Here is a 13,463-nt window from a genome sequence, read left to right as displayed (position 1 = left end):
GGGATCATGCAGAAGACAGTGTAGCAGAGAAGACAAGTAGGGACTCTGTGGCATCTTACTACATTGATAGGCAATGACTACAATGGGTATAGAGGGGACACAATAATATGGGTGAATGTAGTAACCACATTGTTTTTTCATGTGAAACCTTCATAAGAGTGTGTATCAATAATACCTTAATAAAAAATAAAAAAAAGAAAACTAAATAAGCCTTCTACACAGAAGTTTGAATTCTTCTGAAAGGACAAAGACCTGCTTAATTTTAGTCCCCAAATTTGTTATATTAAAATAATTCAATTCCAGAATGTTCATGGCAGCACATGTAAGACAGAACTGGCAAAAAGATACGTTAAGAAGAACACCACATCTATCTAAAACTACCAAATTTAGGGAGGCAAATAATTAGACTGATAGCATGCAGAATTCACTGCTTATAAGTGATCAAATAATCATTCTTTCTAACTTAAACAGCAATTTGTAAAAATTTTAAATTGACTTTTCAAAATAATTGTCTGATCTTGCATACTACTACAAAAATCTAAATGTAAAGAACCAATGCATCTTCAATCACAACATAAAATGTAACAACTTCAACAATGAAAGCATGACCTGAGTTTTGTGATATAACTTTGTCCCCAATTAAAATGAAAATAAAAATTTTTTAAATCTTTAATTCCTTAGTATTTCAAATGAACATGCCTTCAACTTATTAACAGCAAAAGATCATTCTAAAATATGAATTTAGTTTCTAAATAGTAAGATATGTCCAGACCAGAAGCAAACAGGAGTTTAAAAACAGATATTTAAAATAAATGTGGGAACAGTCACTCACAGAGAAACATGAGAAGCAGGAAAGACAACAAGAACAACACTAAAAGAAACATCCATCAAGAAAAAGACCTGGAAAAGAAACCGAAACTTAGAATTAAAGATCAAATGAGTTTTGCAGTATGGGGTAGGGGAAAAGGGAAGGGATGAACTAACTAGACAACTGAATGAATATTAAGACAAATACTAAAACAACTAAGAAAATAAAATTTCAATGTAGGATTTATATAAAAATTATAAATTAGCTGAAGATTAAATCAAATTATGAAGACCAAACAATTGATGCAGCAAACTAAAACTCAGCCAAGAACAGCCAACAGAAGAGTTCCCATCAAGGAAATATCTAAATATCCAGTTACAGCATGTTATTAAATATGCTAGGTTTTTTTATATGAATGAACTGACTCAAATCATGTCATGAAATCAAAGGAAATATTAAATATTAGTATTTTTTGCTCAAAGTAATGAAGAGAAATATGTAAAATATCTATATTAAAAAATAGTAGTGGTTAATCTATAAATACGGTTCATCTAAAAATATCTAAGGAGTTAGAATTTTAAAGTGATGAAGTATGTTCAATACTGATACTAATTTTGTTCAAACTGAATGGATTAAAGCCATACTGATGAAAAGTAAATGGAAATTGCAACAAAAGCTTTATTGTATGTCCAAAAGAGATTATATTTTAAAAAATTAAAGTTTGCTTTTGTGCATATCTGAGCCATATATAATAATTACAGCATTACACATGGAACTATAATTTAACATTATATATGATCAAACTGGAATTTCACAGTATAAATTTTTATTATATTATTAAAAAAATACTATTACATTTCCAAACTGGTTTGTTTTCTCCTTCTGTTTTTACAATGATCAATATGAAATTCTGAAACAAGGTGATATTAACATTACTATTATATTATATACAAAGTTTCCAAGTTTACCTCTGACATATGCACCAACAACTGTCTGTTTCTTAAAAAATAAGTCTCAGAAAAATATAAAAAATAAAAAATAAGTCTCAGTTTTGTGAACATTACATGGTACTGGTAAATTAGATTTAAAGAGTATGTTACAGATATTATTAAATCTCTAAGATATTTTGGATAAACTGATAATTACTCTTTAATGACATGCAAAGCTAAATAAAACGGAGTTTAATTGTAAAGGTTACATCAAAAGTACCATCTACTGTGCAATGGATTTTCAATAAAGCTCAGTAAGATATATAAACTGAAAGCAACATTTTAAAAAATAATATAAAAATAACTTTTACTTTATATGCCTTAAAATTTCCTGACACCTATTAATATGTTCTCTTGCTATAATTTATTTTTATTCAAGTATATCAGCATCAAATGCTGGTTAATACTGATAAAATATTAGGGTAAAATAATATTTTAATCTCTCGCACCACAAAGAAGGAATCAGTGTAAGAAAATTAATACCCACCCATCAGGTAAGTGTTCACTCTAAATATTACCCACTTTGGATGGTAGGCAAAGAGGGAGTTTTCAGTATCACTAAATATAAAAAGTTTACAAAACATTCTATGTTTAATATGAAAATATTTCTGCAGTAACTACAATTAATTCAGTTACAAAAAAGCAGCACGGAAAGGAATAATGCTCAATGAGGTATACCCATACACATTTAAACCTCACAACAAATTCCAGAGTTAAGTTATAATACCACTTTTCAGATGAGATAATTGTTACCTAATTTGCTCAACAAATAGGTCAACAAATCATAATAGAGGGTTCTCTCCTGTATTTTCTTTTTATCAAAGCACAGCCCATATCTATGAAAAGCATGACATTATTAAAAAAAAAAACACAAAAATGAAAAGCTGGAAAACTAATTTGCACAAAATGACTATAAAAGGGGTGTATGGGATGCTTTGAGAACAGAGAAAAAAAAAATCTCCTCAGTGATGGGATCTTAGAAAAGTCTATGAAAATGCAGATACAATAAAAAGTAAAAGGTATAAAATATTAATGTGTTAAAACTATTACTTCATGTAACAAGGTAATAAATGTGTAAAATTTACTTTCAAAAAGCTTAAGGCATATGAGTTATTTACAGGGCTCGCTTGTCCCCTCCTGGCATAAGCCAGGAGCTCTGTCCTCTCACTGTACCTCTAAATAAAAGCCTCTCCCTGGCTCTTCTACCTTGAGTGTTTACTAAGTTCATTCTTCAACTCTGCAAACAAGAACCCCGGCATCATTTCTGGGGGCTCATCCGGGATAACTTCGGAATAATCAGACCACAAGAAGCCACATTCAGGCCAGATGGAAGACCCAGAAATCCTGGGCTCTGAACTGGACACAGTTATCAGTTTTCCCAACACCACTTTTTGAAGAGGCTGTCTTTTCCACATTGTGCATTCTTGGTGCCCTTCTAAAGATTTGTTGACAGCATATGCACGGGAAGACTGCATTTTCAAATCTTCCTTGGAGTTGGGTAAAGCATTATGGCTGAGTTCCGGGTATGGGATATGATAGAAAGGTACATATGTGATTTCTGACTCATGCTTATGAGAAGAATTGTGTCAATCATTCCCCTTTAATTTCCTTTCCATTAGCTGAAATTTACAAGTGATGTTGAGGCTGTAATATACATATTAGGCCATTGTATATATGAAACTAACCCTTGACGGCTTAGGCAATTTGAAGTGACTGGATTCTCAGTATCACATAGCTGCCATTCGAGTCACTGACATTATACATCAGATAGTATACTTGAGAAAGTGTCCATTTTACTTAAACAAACAACTCTTTCTCCTGCAACTAAATCTGTATGCAAACCAATTTTAATCTGTATCTATTTAATTTTAACTTTCACTACAACTTTACAACCATCTGTATAAATATATACTGAATTTATATACAAATATAGTTCTGTAAGTCCCAGAACCACTGATTTAGATACATAGTAAACTTAACTAAAAGACAAAAAATAAAATAAAATGAGTTATTTACAGAAGCCAAATACATAATGTTTCAGTTTGTTTAGGCAGTAAATGTACTGCTCAGGCTGACATAGGATAGAAATACCAAACAGCCAACATGTTTTGAAAATTATTTCAAGTGCAATATTCTCAAACAGAGTAACATACCAATCTAAATGCAGAATGCAGAAGATCAGAAATTATAAAATATTCCTACTTGTAATTCTGTGACCATATATTAAAATCCCAACACTTTTTTGGGTCATATTGGGCAATTTAAATCTAAGTAAGTCTCATTTCTGTATATGAGCCCCAAAAGGTAGATGGAAAAGCCTAACCTACCTAAGTTATCACCCACTCTATATGACAACTTCTTTGTAGCAATTTTCTCTCAAAGGATAAAGAACTCTACTGTAAGACAGACATGCAGCTGTAGTAAAAAGATCCCATTACTGGAAGGAAAAGGGTTCTCACAATATTAAAACAAACTAGTCTTCATAACTTTGAATGAAAATTATATCGTTAAATATGTAATATTAAATGTATCACTGAAGCTACAGTTGCCTATGTCTACACGCGTCAAACTGAAATTATATATAAAATTATAAATTTATAATAAAAGTAATCATCATTTATTAGTTGAGTCGTCTTTGTGCAAGGATTTTATAGTGTCTCTCTTAATCCTCAGCAATACTGTGACCTAGGTTCTACTACCTTTACTATAAAAAAAACAAGACCACTGAAAAGTTAGATAACCTTCTTAATGTCATTAGTGGCAGAATGAGTAGAAGGCTGGGATTCAAAGCCAGGCCTGACTTCAAAGCCTTAAATTTAGTTTCCAACTGATTAACTTCTCTTTAACAAGCTAGCACTGCTATTACTTACATCAGGGATTTCAAACTGAAGGGGTCTGAGACGGTAGGATAAGTAAGTAGAGAAGGCTAGATATAGATGGTAACAGTGGTGAAAGCTATGGCAACCTAGAGAAACACATCCCAACTTAAGGAAGGCAGCCACTGGGCAGACTGATATGGCTGCTGCTACGCCACACTGTGGACCCAGTACCCAGACATAGCTTCTCAAAAGGAGCTGGAAATCCAGACTGTTTTTGTAACATACTCTTGTGTCTTATTTTAAAATGCTGGTGAGTAAAATAAAATTTTAAATCACACTGGATGCCTAATAAAACACTATGTGGGGCTGCATTTAGACTAGCACAAGGAATGAGTATGCTAAAAGAGGTATATGATGTCAATGCAATGACATTTATAAAGCAGAGAGGTTGCATCTAACTCTAGGAAGAAGCTTTCCTATAGGAATCCTCAGAATCTCCACAATAATCAGTCTTTCAAATCTTTCTACTTGCCATGCTCTTCCCACCAAGGCATTTACTCTTGTTTTTTTTGTTCACTATTCCTAAAATATGCTTTCCTGCAATCTTCAAGTTCAGTCTTACTCAGTTTAGGTCTTACTTCAAGTATCACCTCATTAAAGTATATGAAATCCCACAAAAAATCCTTCAGTTTTAGGTTCTCATGGCACAAGGTATCTCTACCCATTTAGCACAATCATAATTTTATATCTGAGTGACTGATGTATCTCTCCTCCAACAGACCATAAAGTCCATGAGAACACACCTGGTTTTCTTCATCTCTGATGTCCCAGCACCTAGCATAATGCAAGGCACACAGCAGCAGCAGGCACTCAAAAAATAACTGCTGAGGAAGAGAAGAAGGGAAGGAAAGGAGATTCCTAACAGTCTTAATCAACTGTCTCTATCTACTGCTGGCTTGTGCTCTAGACCCAACGCCAGAGCATTACTGCTACTAGAGCACTCTCTTAATACTCAAGCAGATGAGCAAGTTAATCAATCAAATGAGAATGAAGGAAGCTTTATAAAATAGAGGAGCAGGGCAGTTACTAATGTAACCTGCTTAAGAATATAACTTTGTGAAGAGACTGAGATTCCTGATCTTCCTGAAAAATGAGAGTTCATGATGTTTACCTCTAACACAGATTTTTTAAACCCACCCAAGTTTATTTACTATCAGGAATGTGGTTCCCCAAGGAACACTTTAAGAACTATGATGTTTGTTGGAATCAATTCAAATAATCATCAGGAAAGCTTTTGCTCTGTACAATTTCACACTATAAAATGTTTCCTCAAAAATGAAGACAGCAAAGTAATCAAGAGTCAATGACACTCAGTAAGAATAACCTTTCCAACTGAACATGAGTAAGTTAGATTAGTAAATTAGAATGAAGTAATTCTCGGTTCAACAGCCAAATCCTTGTAAATAACAAGAGTGAACTAGGTTCCTATCTTATTTCCTATCCAGTGGAACCACAGATAAGTTCCTTGCTACTACCTAACAAAGAAAGGTCTTCATCATCTCCTTATATCTACTATGTAATGAAAAGCACCGCCAAGCACCATTTTCTTAGTCTAAGATAACCCCCTTCACAAAAGCAATCCATGGAAATATACTCTGGTGTTCCCCATACTAAATGGTTTCTACTCCCAACCACAAGCTCCTAAGATAGTTTCACTTACATTCTACGCAACTCTAGTTCTTTCCAATATTTTCAACAGAAAGGAGAAAAGGGGCAAACTCTGGGGGTAAACAAGTTCGGAAAAGAGCACATGTCTTCCAATTTACATATTCATGTATTAAAAATGATGAGATTCCTATATCACAAAATCTGTTTAATCTAGTATTTCTTCAACATTATAGAAACAAAGTAATATATTTTGGGGAAAGTTTCCCAACTCAGAAAAGCCCTCTAGCAACATTTATGTCTTCTGCCTCTGTATTTCTTGGCCTAAGTCAAAAGTTAATCAGAGACCCAACTATGCAAACTTGTAGCTTTAAAGATACCTGGGCTTCTGTTCCTATAATAAATTTCAATAAATTATTATCTTCATGAAATATTACCAAAATACCCTGCTTGGACCTTAATTTCCAAAAACTTCAAAACTTAAAGATTCTTATGAAATAGTATCAAAACACTCCCTTCTCTATAACACTATAGAAAACAAGTCATTGTATAAAAATTTTCTAGACATCTGCATGATTTATTTAGTCTTATATCTAACAGAACTCTGGTAATCTTCAACTTAAAAGATAATAGACCAATTCTAATGTAGACATATACTTTTAGTAACTAGGTATATCAACTAGGCATATTAAAACCCTAAAAACACAACGGTAGCTAAAATGAGTTATGCATAAATTAGAAAGTCATATCGGTGCAACAAAGCCTTTAACATACATTTAACTGCTTATTATCTCTGGGTGGGTATCATAGGAGAAATGCCCTTAACTGGAAATTCACAAGAATCTAAGTAGGTAATAGTTACAAAGATAAAAAATTTACAGTGGAAGCATAAGTTTGCGATTCAACTAGAAACAATTATCAGAGTAACTTTAATGCTTTCAAATTCAAACCTCTCTAACAACTGACTGCTAAAATGATCAGGTCATAAACAGCCCAGAGATTCAAAATGAGTATTAAAATATTAAAAGTACTGGTAATTTGACTTTCTAGTCTTTCTTTTGCATTCCTGTACAAGGTCTTTTAGAGATTAATTTCTGTAAAATCACACACCATAAATAAGTTTAAATTTCCTAAAAGTATATTTAGGAACAATGTCTCTGATGAGGAAGCAGAGCCATATCATTGTCATATGCTTTAATTAAGCCTGTCCCTGTATTTTAGAAAAACTGTTCTATAAAAAGCATCACCATAAAAATTACCACTGATTCTGTTTGCATAAAAGCTCAGTAATAGAACCAATTTCATGACATTTCAGATGAGACAAAAGTAAAAACGACAACAGTAACTACAAAAAACTTACTTTGATGGCTACTTAAGTATAGTAACTTCAGTTCCACAATAATTCACTTGGAGAATTGTCAATAGGCATGTTCCATCCCCAAGAAAATGTCAATAAAGGAATCTTATAAGAATTTCAGTTAACTCTTACAGCCATGAGTTATGTTTTGAAGTCTTAAAAAGAACTACACAGATCCCATAATGCAGGTTCATTTAATCTCTTACCACTTTCCCCTCACTCACTAGACTATGGAGACACTGGCCTTCCTGCCACAACTCTACCGAGCCTCACCCTTGTGCTGTCTCCCACAGAATGCTCTCGGCCAGGTCTCTGCTCAACAGTCACCTCCTTAGAGAGGCCTATCTGACGACTCTAAAGAAGCCCTGTCTACAACTAAGTAAAACTGAAGGAACAAAACAGTAGCAGACTCACAAGACTCCAAGGGACTAGCAGTTACTAGAAGCGGGGTGGGGAGAACGGTGGGTGGGGAGGGAGGCAGAAGGGGATTGACGGGTATTATGATTGGCACACATGGTGTGTGTGGGGGTCACGGGGAAGACAGTGTAGCATAGAGAAGACAAGCAGCGATTCTGTGGCATCTTAGTACACTGATGGACAGTGATGTCAATGGGGTATGGGGGAGGACTTGATAATATGGGTGAATGTAGTAACCACAATGTTTTTCATGTGAAACCTTCATAAGAGTATATATCAATGATACCTTAATAAAAAATAAATAAATAAAAAAGAAGCCCTGTCTTATTTATAGCTACAGTCTCAGCAACCAGAACAGGATCTGACATAAATGCTCTGTAAGTACCTATTGAATGAATTAATCAGTCCACATATAATTTCAATAATATAAAAACAAATCAGATGATAATTTAAATAAGTGTATTAGCAAACTATCTATTACTCAATTCCAATTTAAAGTATGTCAAGTATAGAAAAAGAAAAGTCAACTCTTAATATCAGATTCTCCATGCTATTTGCTATCTGCTTCTGGAAAAGAGTAAAGCATGGCAAGATATATATGAATTCTGAGAAATCACAGCAAATATATTATGATTCCATGTCATATTAAATCCTCAAAGATCTGATGATTTAGAAACTAAGTCTAGTACTAATGTTTTAAATATATAGTACGCTAACACATATACATAGTATTTTAAAGAATAAAAGGTATAATGATCTATAATATAAGCATCTAACTGAAGTTAACAGACTTTCTGCTCTACATCACCTATCAGTGACTAAATAAAAATTAGAGGTGTTAAATACGGCTTAGTCAGAGTATCTAGAAATAACCATCTTTAAGGGGTTAAAAAAGAAAAGTCTGCTAACAGTGAGCCAAAGATTGTAATTGTGGACATCCAAGTATTTGGTTCTGTCAAGTATGCATTTTTAAGTATCACATCAACTACTGCAATCTGTCTTTTAAAGAGCAAAAGGCATTATACAGAACGTAAGATATTACAACAAAGAACTTTCCAAAACTGAACCTTGTAACTCCTCTTGGCTTTACTGTAACAAGGTAGCAACCATCCTACTCACAAGTTAATCAAAACAGCTTTTATTCACACACACTCAATTAAGAACAAAAAAACAATACCTATGAGTCAAATAATCACCACACAGATCTATCAGCACAACTGCATATTAAAGGTGAATACTTGAAATAGAAAATAATGGACCACAAAGCTTTTCTTCAACATGTGCTACTCATACTCACATAAAATGCCAAGAATAAAAGGACCTCAGTGGTCAAAGTGACTTACCGTTACAGATTTAAGGGTCATACCATGGTAGGTGCCCATCGTGTCAATTTTGAAGCCTTCCGTTTCTGTAAAGAAAAGGGATTTATTATTAGATTTTATGTATTTCATGATCAAGAACAAATCTAAAGTAATCTACATTATAGCTGACAGTTGAACAAAGTCTTGAATCGACTATACATATAAAGTTAAATTACATTCTTGTGAAGATAAAAATTTAATAGGGATATTAGACTCAAAAATATATTCAATACAAACGGTTAAAACTAGGTCTGTAATTGTGTTCAACCATCATATAATTGGTTGGGAATATCAAAAAGTAGATTGAATCAAATACTTTATAACCCTCAAATTAGTTACTGCTAATACTCAATTACAGTAGCACTAAAAGCATCCAGTATCATGAAGAAGTACCTAACTTACAAAGTTTTGTTCCAAAATTACAATCATAGGCATATGTTACATAATTTGTAGAAAAGCTATGTTGTGAATAGTTAGTGGTAAGGGTTCCAGGACAGAATCTAAGTGTAGCTTTCTGTTAAGGGTCATATATTAAATATTTTATGTACTGCAAGTAATATAGTTCGTACCTCAACTACTGAATTTTGCAGGTGTGGTACAAAAGCAGAATAAGAAATACATGTAAACAAACGGGTCCAGCTTGGTTTGGTCTGTGGAGGGTCTGATTTGGTCTGTGGGTTGTAATTTGCCAACCCCTACTTCATGTAATTCATTGGAAAAGAAAAACATTGCAGAGAATAAAAGAATGTACCATTCTACTTCTACAGCATGTATTCAGTGCATGCCTTTATCCAGTAAATGAAGTCAGCATGCAAAATTCACTGCACTAAGGCAATAAATCCTTCCATGAAAAAATGGAGATTTCAGATTATGCAAAAAACAATCATTATTGTTAAAACTTCCAGTTGCCACCAGCTTTTTCATGAATCAAGTCCAGATAAATCAAAGTCCCATGAGAAGTTGCACTGATAGCAGTCCACTTCACTAACCACCACAATAATATGGAAATGATTCATTATTACTGCAAGTATACCATGTAGGCTATCACAAAGTAAGTCCTCACATGGTTACTTTTATCTATGCTTCCCAAGTTCTCAATCTATGTACTTATAATTAGGGAAACATAATTTGATAAGAGTCTCCACACTAAACTAAACTTGAGAAACTAATTCTTAATACTAATAACAGCAAATATCTACATACAGCTCATTATATGCAAGTCACTATTCTAGGGAATTTACATTTATTAACTAGTTTAATCCCCACAATAACCCTAAGAAATAGGTACTACTACTTCTGCTACTGCTAGTATTGTAATGTTACACAGGAGGAAATTGAGACAGAGTGTGGTTAAAGTAATTTATCAAAATTCATGCCAAAGGTGTGACAAGAGCATCTGGATCCAGAATCCATACAGTTAACCAGGGGTTGGCAAAGTTATTCTACAAAAGACCAGATAGATTTTTAGACTTTGCAGGCCACATGATCTCTATCACAACTCAACACCACTGTCATAGCACAAAAGTAGCCACAGATTCTCACCGTGTTCCAACAAAACTTTATTTATAGTAACACATAGTGCGCCCAATTTGGCCTGTGGCTATTAGTTTGCCAACCCCTACTCTTAACCCTCAAGCTATCCTGTCTCTCAAATTCAGCACAACCACAGGAAGAAGATAAAAATTAAGTAACTTGCCTTCTTTTCCTTTGAATCTTTCCTGGTCATATCTGTTATAGGCAGCTGGGATAGGCTGTTTGGTACGCAATGTAGGGTCCTATAGAAAAATTAATTACGAGTTACATGTTATACTTTACATTGTTACTTAATATTTAGAATAAAAACCACAGTAAGGTTATTGTTTATTATCTAAGCCTTTTTCTTATGACATCCAATAAGACAAATGTGAGAAGCATAACCAAATGGGACAAAAACTAGGGAGTCATTTGATGCTTACTTTAAAGAGAATGTTTATTGCTAGAAAATTACCACCCCTATCAGGAACAAGGGCAAAGGACTTCAAATAAACCTGCACCAATACAGGTTTGTATTAGAAACTGCAGAAATAAATTGGGTGTGTTTAGTAATTTCACTCAGATAACTTAAATTTCTTTATAATATAAATTCCTTCCAATTATGAGCATTTTTTCTTTAATAAAAAACCTTTTAATTCAAAATTTACTGAACTGACATTTTAGAACCTTTTAACTCATTTATTCTCCAAATTGGGAATCCTCCCATTTAACAAATACAACTATGACAATAAAACTACTGTAAATGTATGGGTAAGCATAAGTTAACAAAGGTGTTATTTTTTTTTTAGTATTTAGAAAAAGTTGTCAATCTAATAATGTTTAACTTAATATGCAAACATTTTACCTAAGTTTACAGTCTGTAATAACCTTAAAAGAATGCTTAAGGAATATTCTCAAAATTGCCTGGGAAATTCAGTATTCAGGAAGACTACACTTCATTTTGTTACAACAGGATGCTACCCTAAGTATTAATCCAAATAAGACACTTATTCAAGACTGTCACTAGATACACACTTCTACTGTCAAATGCCAAACATTAAAATTTTCAAGTATTTCAATGATTACGGAAATAGAATATTCAGTCACAAAGTGTTTTTTTATTGTTTTAAGATTTGATATATGTTTCCTACCAACTACTATTCAAATTGTCAACCAATTCATAATTACAAACACTCTGTGTTTTACCATCATAACATCTGTCCCACTATTTTTTAGTTATCTCTGTGTTCCATAAGACTGTGAGCAAAAAGGATAGGGACTGTGGACCTTTTTCATTCTAATATCTCTTGTATCTTTGTCAGCACATTGCCTGACAAACAGTAGGCACTTAAGTACTTGTTGAAAAGTCCACTGCAAACATTTACCTAAATACCAGCAACTATCCACTACCTTTAAAAGATTAAACACAAAGGATTTCATGAATGAACAAAACTACTAAATCTTGCAGACTGTATCAGTACCCTTCCAAATTTTGATATACTTCTTAAAATTCTATATAAAATAAAAACACTGTGTTTTTGTTTTTCCTTTGTTGAATCATATGAAACTAGCTGGAAGGATTCTCAATTGGAAGGTATGTTTGAGTTTAAATATAAGTTATATGTCATATATGAAATTTATTTTGGGAGTGTCCTAAGTGACACCTCAAAGAATGAGGGTGTGAACTCTCCAAATGGCTAAAACTAAGGCACAATGAAAGGACCAAATGACCTATGGTTAGGGGAAGCACAATACATTCACCAAGTCACATATACCAATGATTTCAGAAAGAGCCCCAAAGTGGATGGTAATAAGGATTTGTATTTCTAACAATGGTTAGTGTTTCTCCCAAGCAACAATGAGTAGGGCTTCTACAGTTTACAGAGCTTTTCTAGAAAACTAACAAATACCCTTTCAGATTCTTACCCATTTATGTCTACAGTTAAGAATAACTGAAGTATCTTATTTTCCCCTGTTTTGATTGCTTAGGATATTTCAAATTTTTGTTGTCTTACCTTTTGAAACTCCACCTATTTTCTCACTCCCCACCCACCCTCTGGCCACCAACAATCTGTTCTCTATGGGCTTGTTTTGTTCATTTGTTTTTATATTCCACATATAAGAGAGAACATACTGAAACACAAGTGTCGTTTTCATTAAAATTGCTATATAAGCCGTAAAACACTCACCACAGGTGCTGCATTTGGGGCAGGTCGCTGTTCAGGTGCACGCCCTTCTTCTCTGGCTTTTACAGATTGAAGAATTGCAAATACATTCTTGGAAAAATTCTGAAATATAAATGGATTTTAAATAACCCCACTTAAAATCGAATATCTAAAGACAGTAAGTTCACTTAGAAACAATTTGACTAAGTTTTCTTCCTATCAATTCTTCCCTACCATATTATGAGATACTATTACACACATAAGTAAAAATCTACTACTACTAAAAAGTTGATCCAAAGACCGACTATTATAAAACCAGTGTTAGTCTTTTATTATCATTTTACTTAAACTGCATAACTGGCTATCAACT

General features: G+C 33.3%; 1 protein-coding gene across 1 annotated transcript in view; it reads right to left on the bottom strand.

Moving 5' to 3' along the window:
* The window catches only part of CDC73 (cell division cycle 73), a 127,248-nt gene that overhangs the window by 88,130 nt on the left and 25,655 nt on the right, over nt 1-13,463 (bottom strand). Inside the window, exons 8-10 of the mRNA XM_036919689.2 lie at nt 13,118-13,216; nt 11,113-11,191; nt 9,399-9,463 (exon numbers count right to left, since the gene is read on the bottom strand). Of these exons, the coding sequence (XP_036775584.2) occupies nt 9,399-9,463; nt 11,113-11,191; nt 13,118-13,216 (243 nt within the window). The remainder of the gene's footprint in view (nt 1-9,398; nt 9,464-11,112; nt 11,192-13,117; nt 13,217-13,463) is intronic.

The sequence above is a fragment of the Manis pentadactyla genome, chromosome 19 (genome assembly GCF_030020395.1).
Source record: "Manis pentadactyla isolate mManPen7 chromosome 19, mManPen7.hap1, whole genome shotgun sequence".
NCBI lineage: Eukaryota > Metazoa > Chordata > Mammalia > Pholidota > Manidae > Manis > Manis pentadactyla.
The sequence above is the reverse complement of the archived record's forward strand: the minus strand, read 5'-3'. Positions and strand labels throughout refer to the sequence as shown.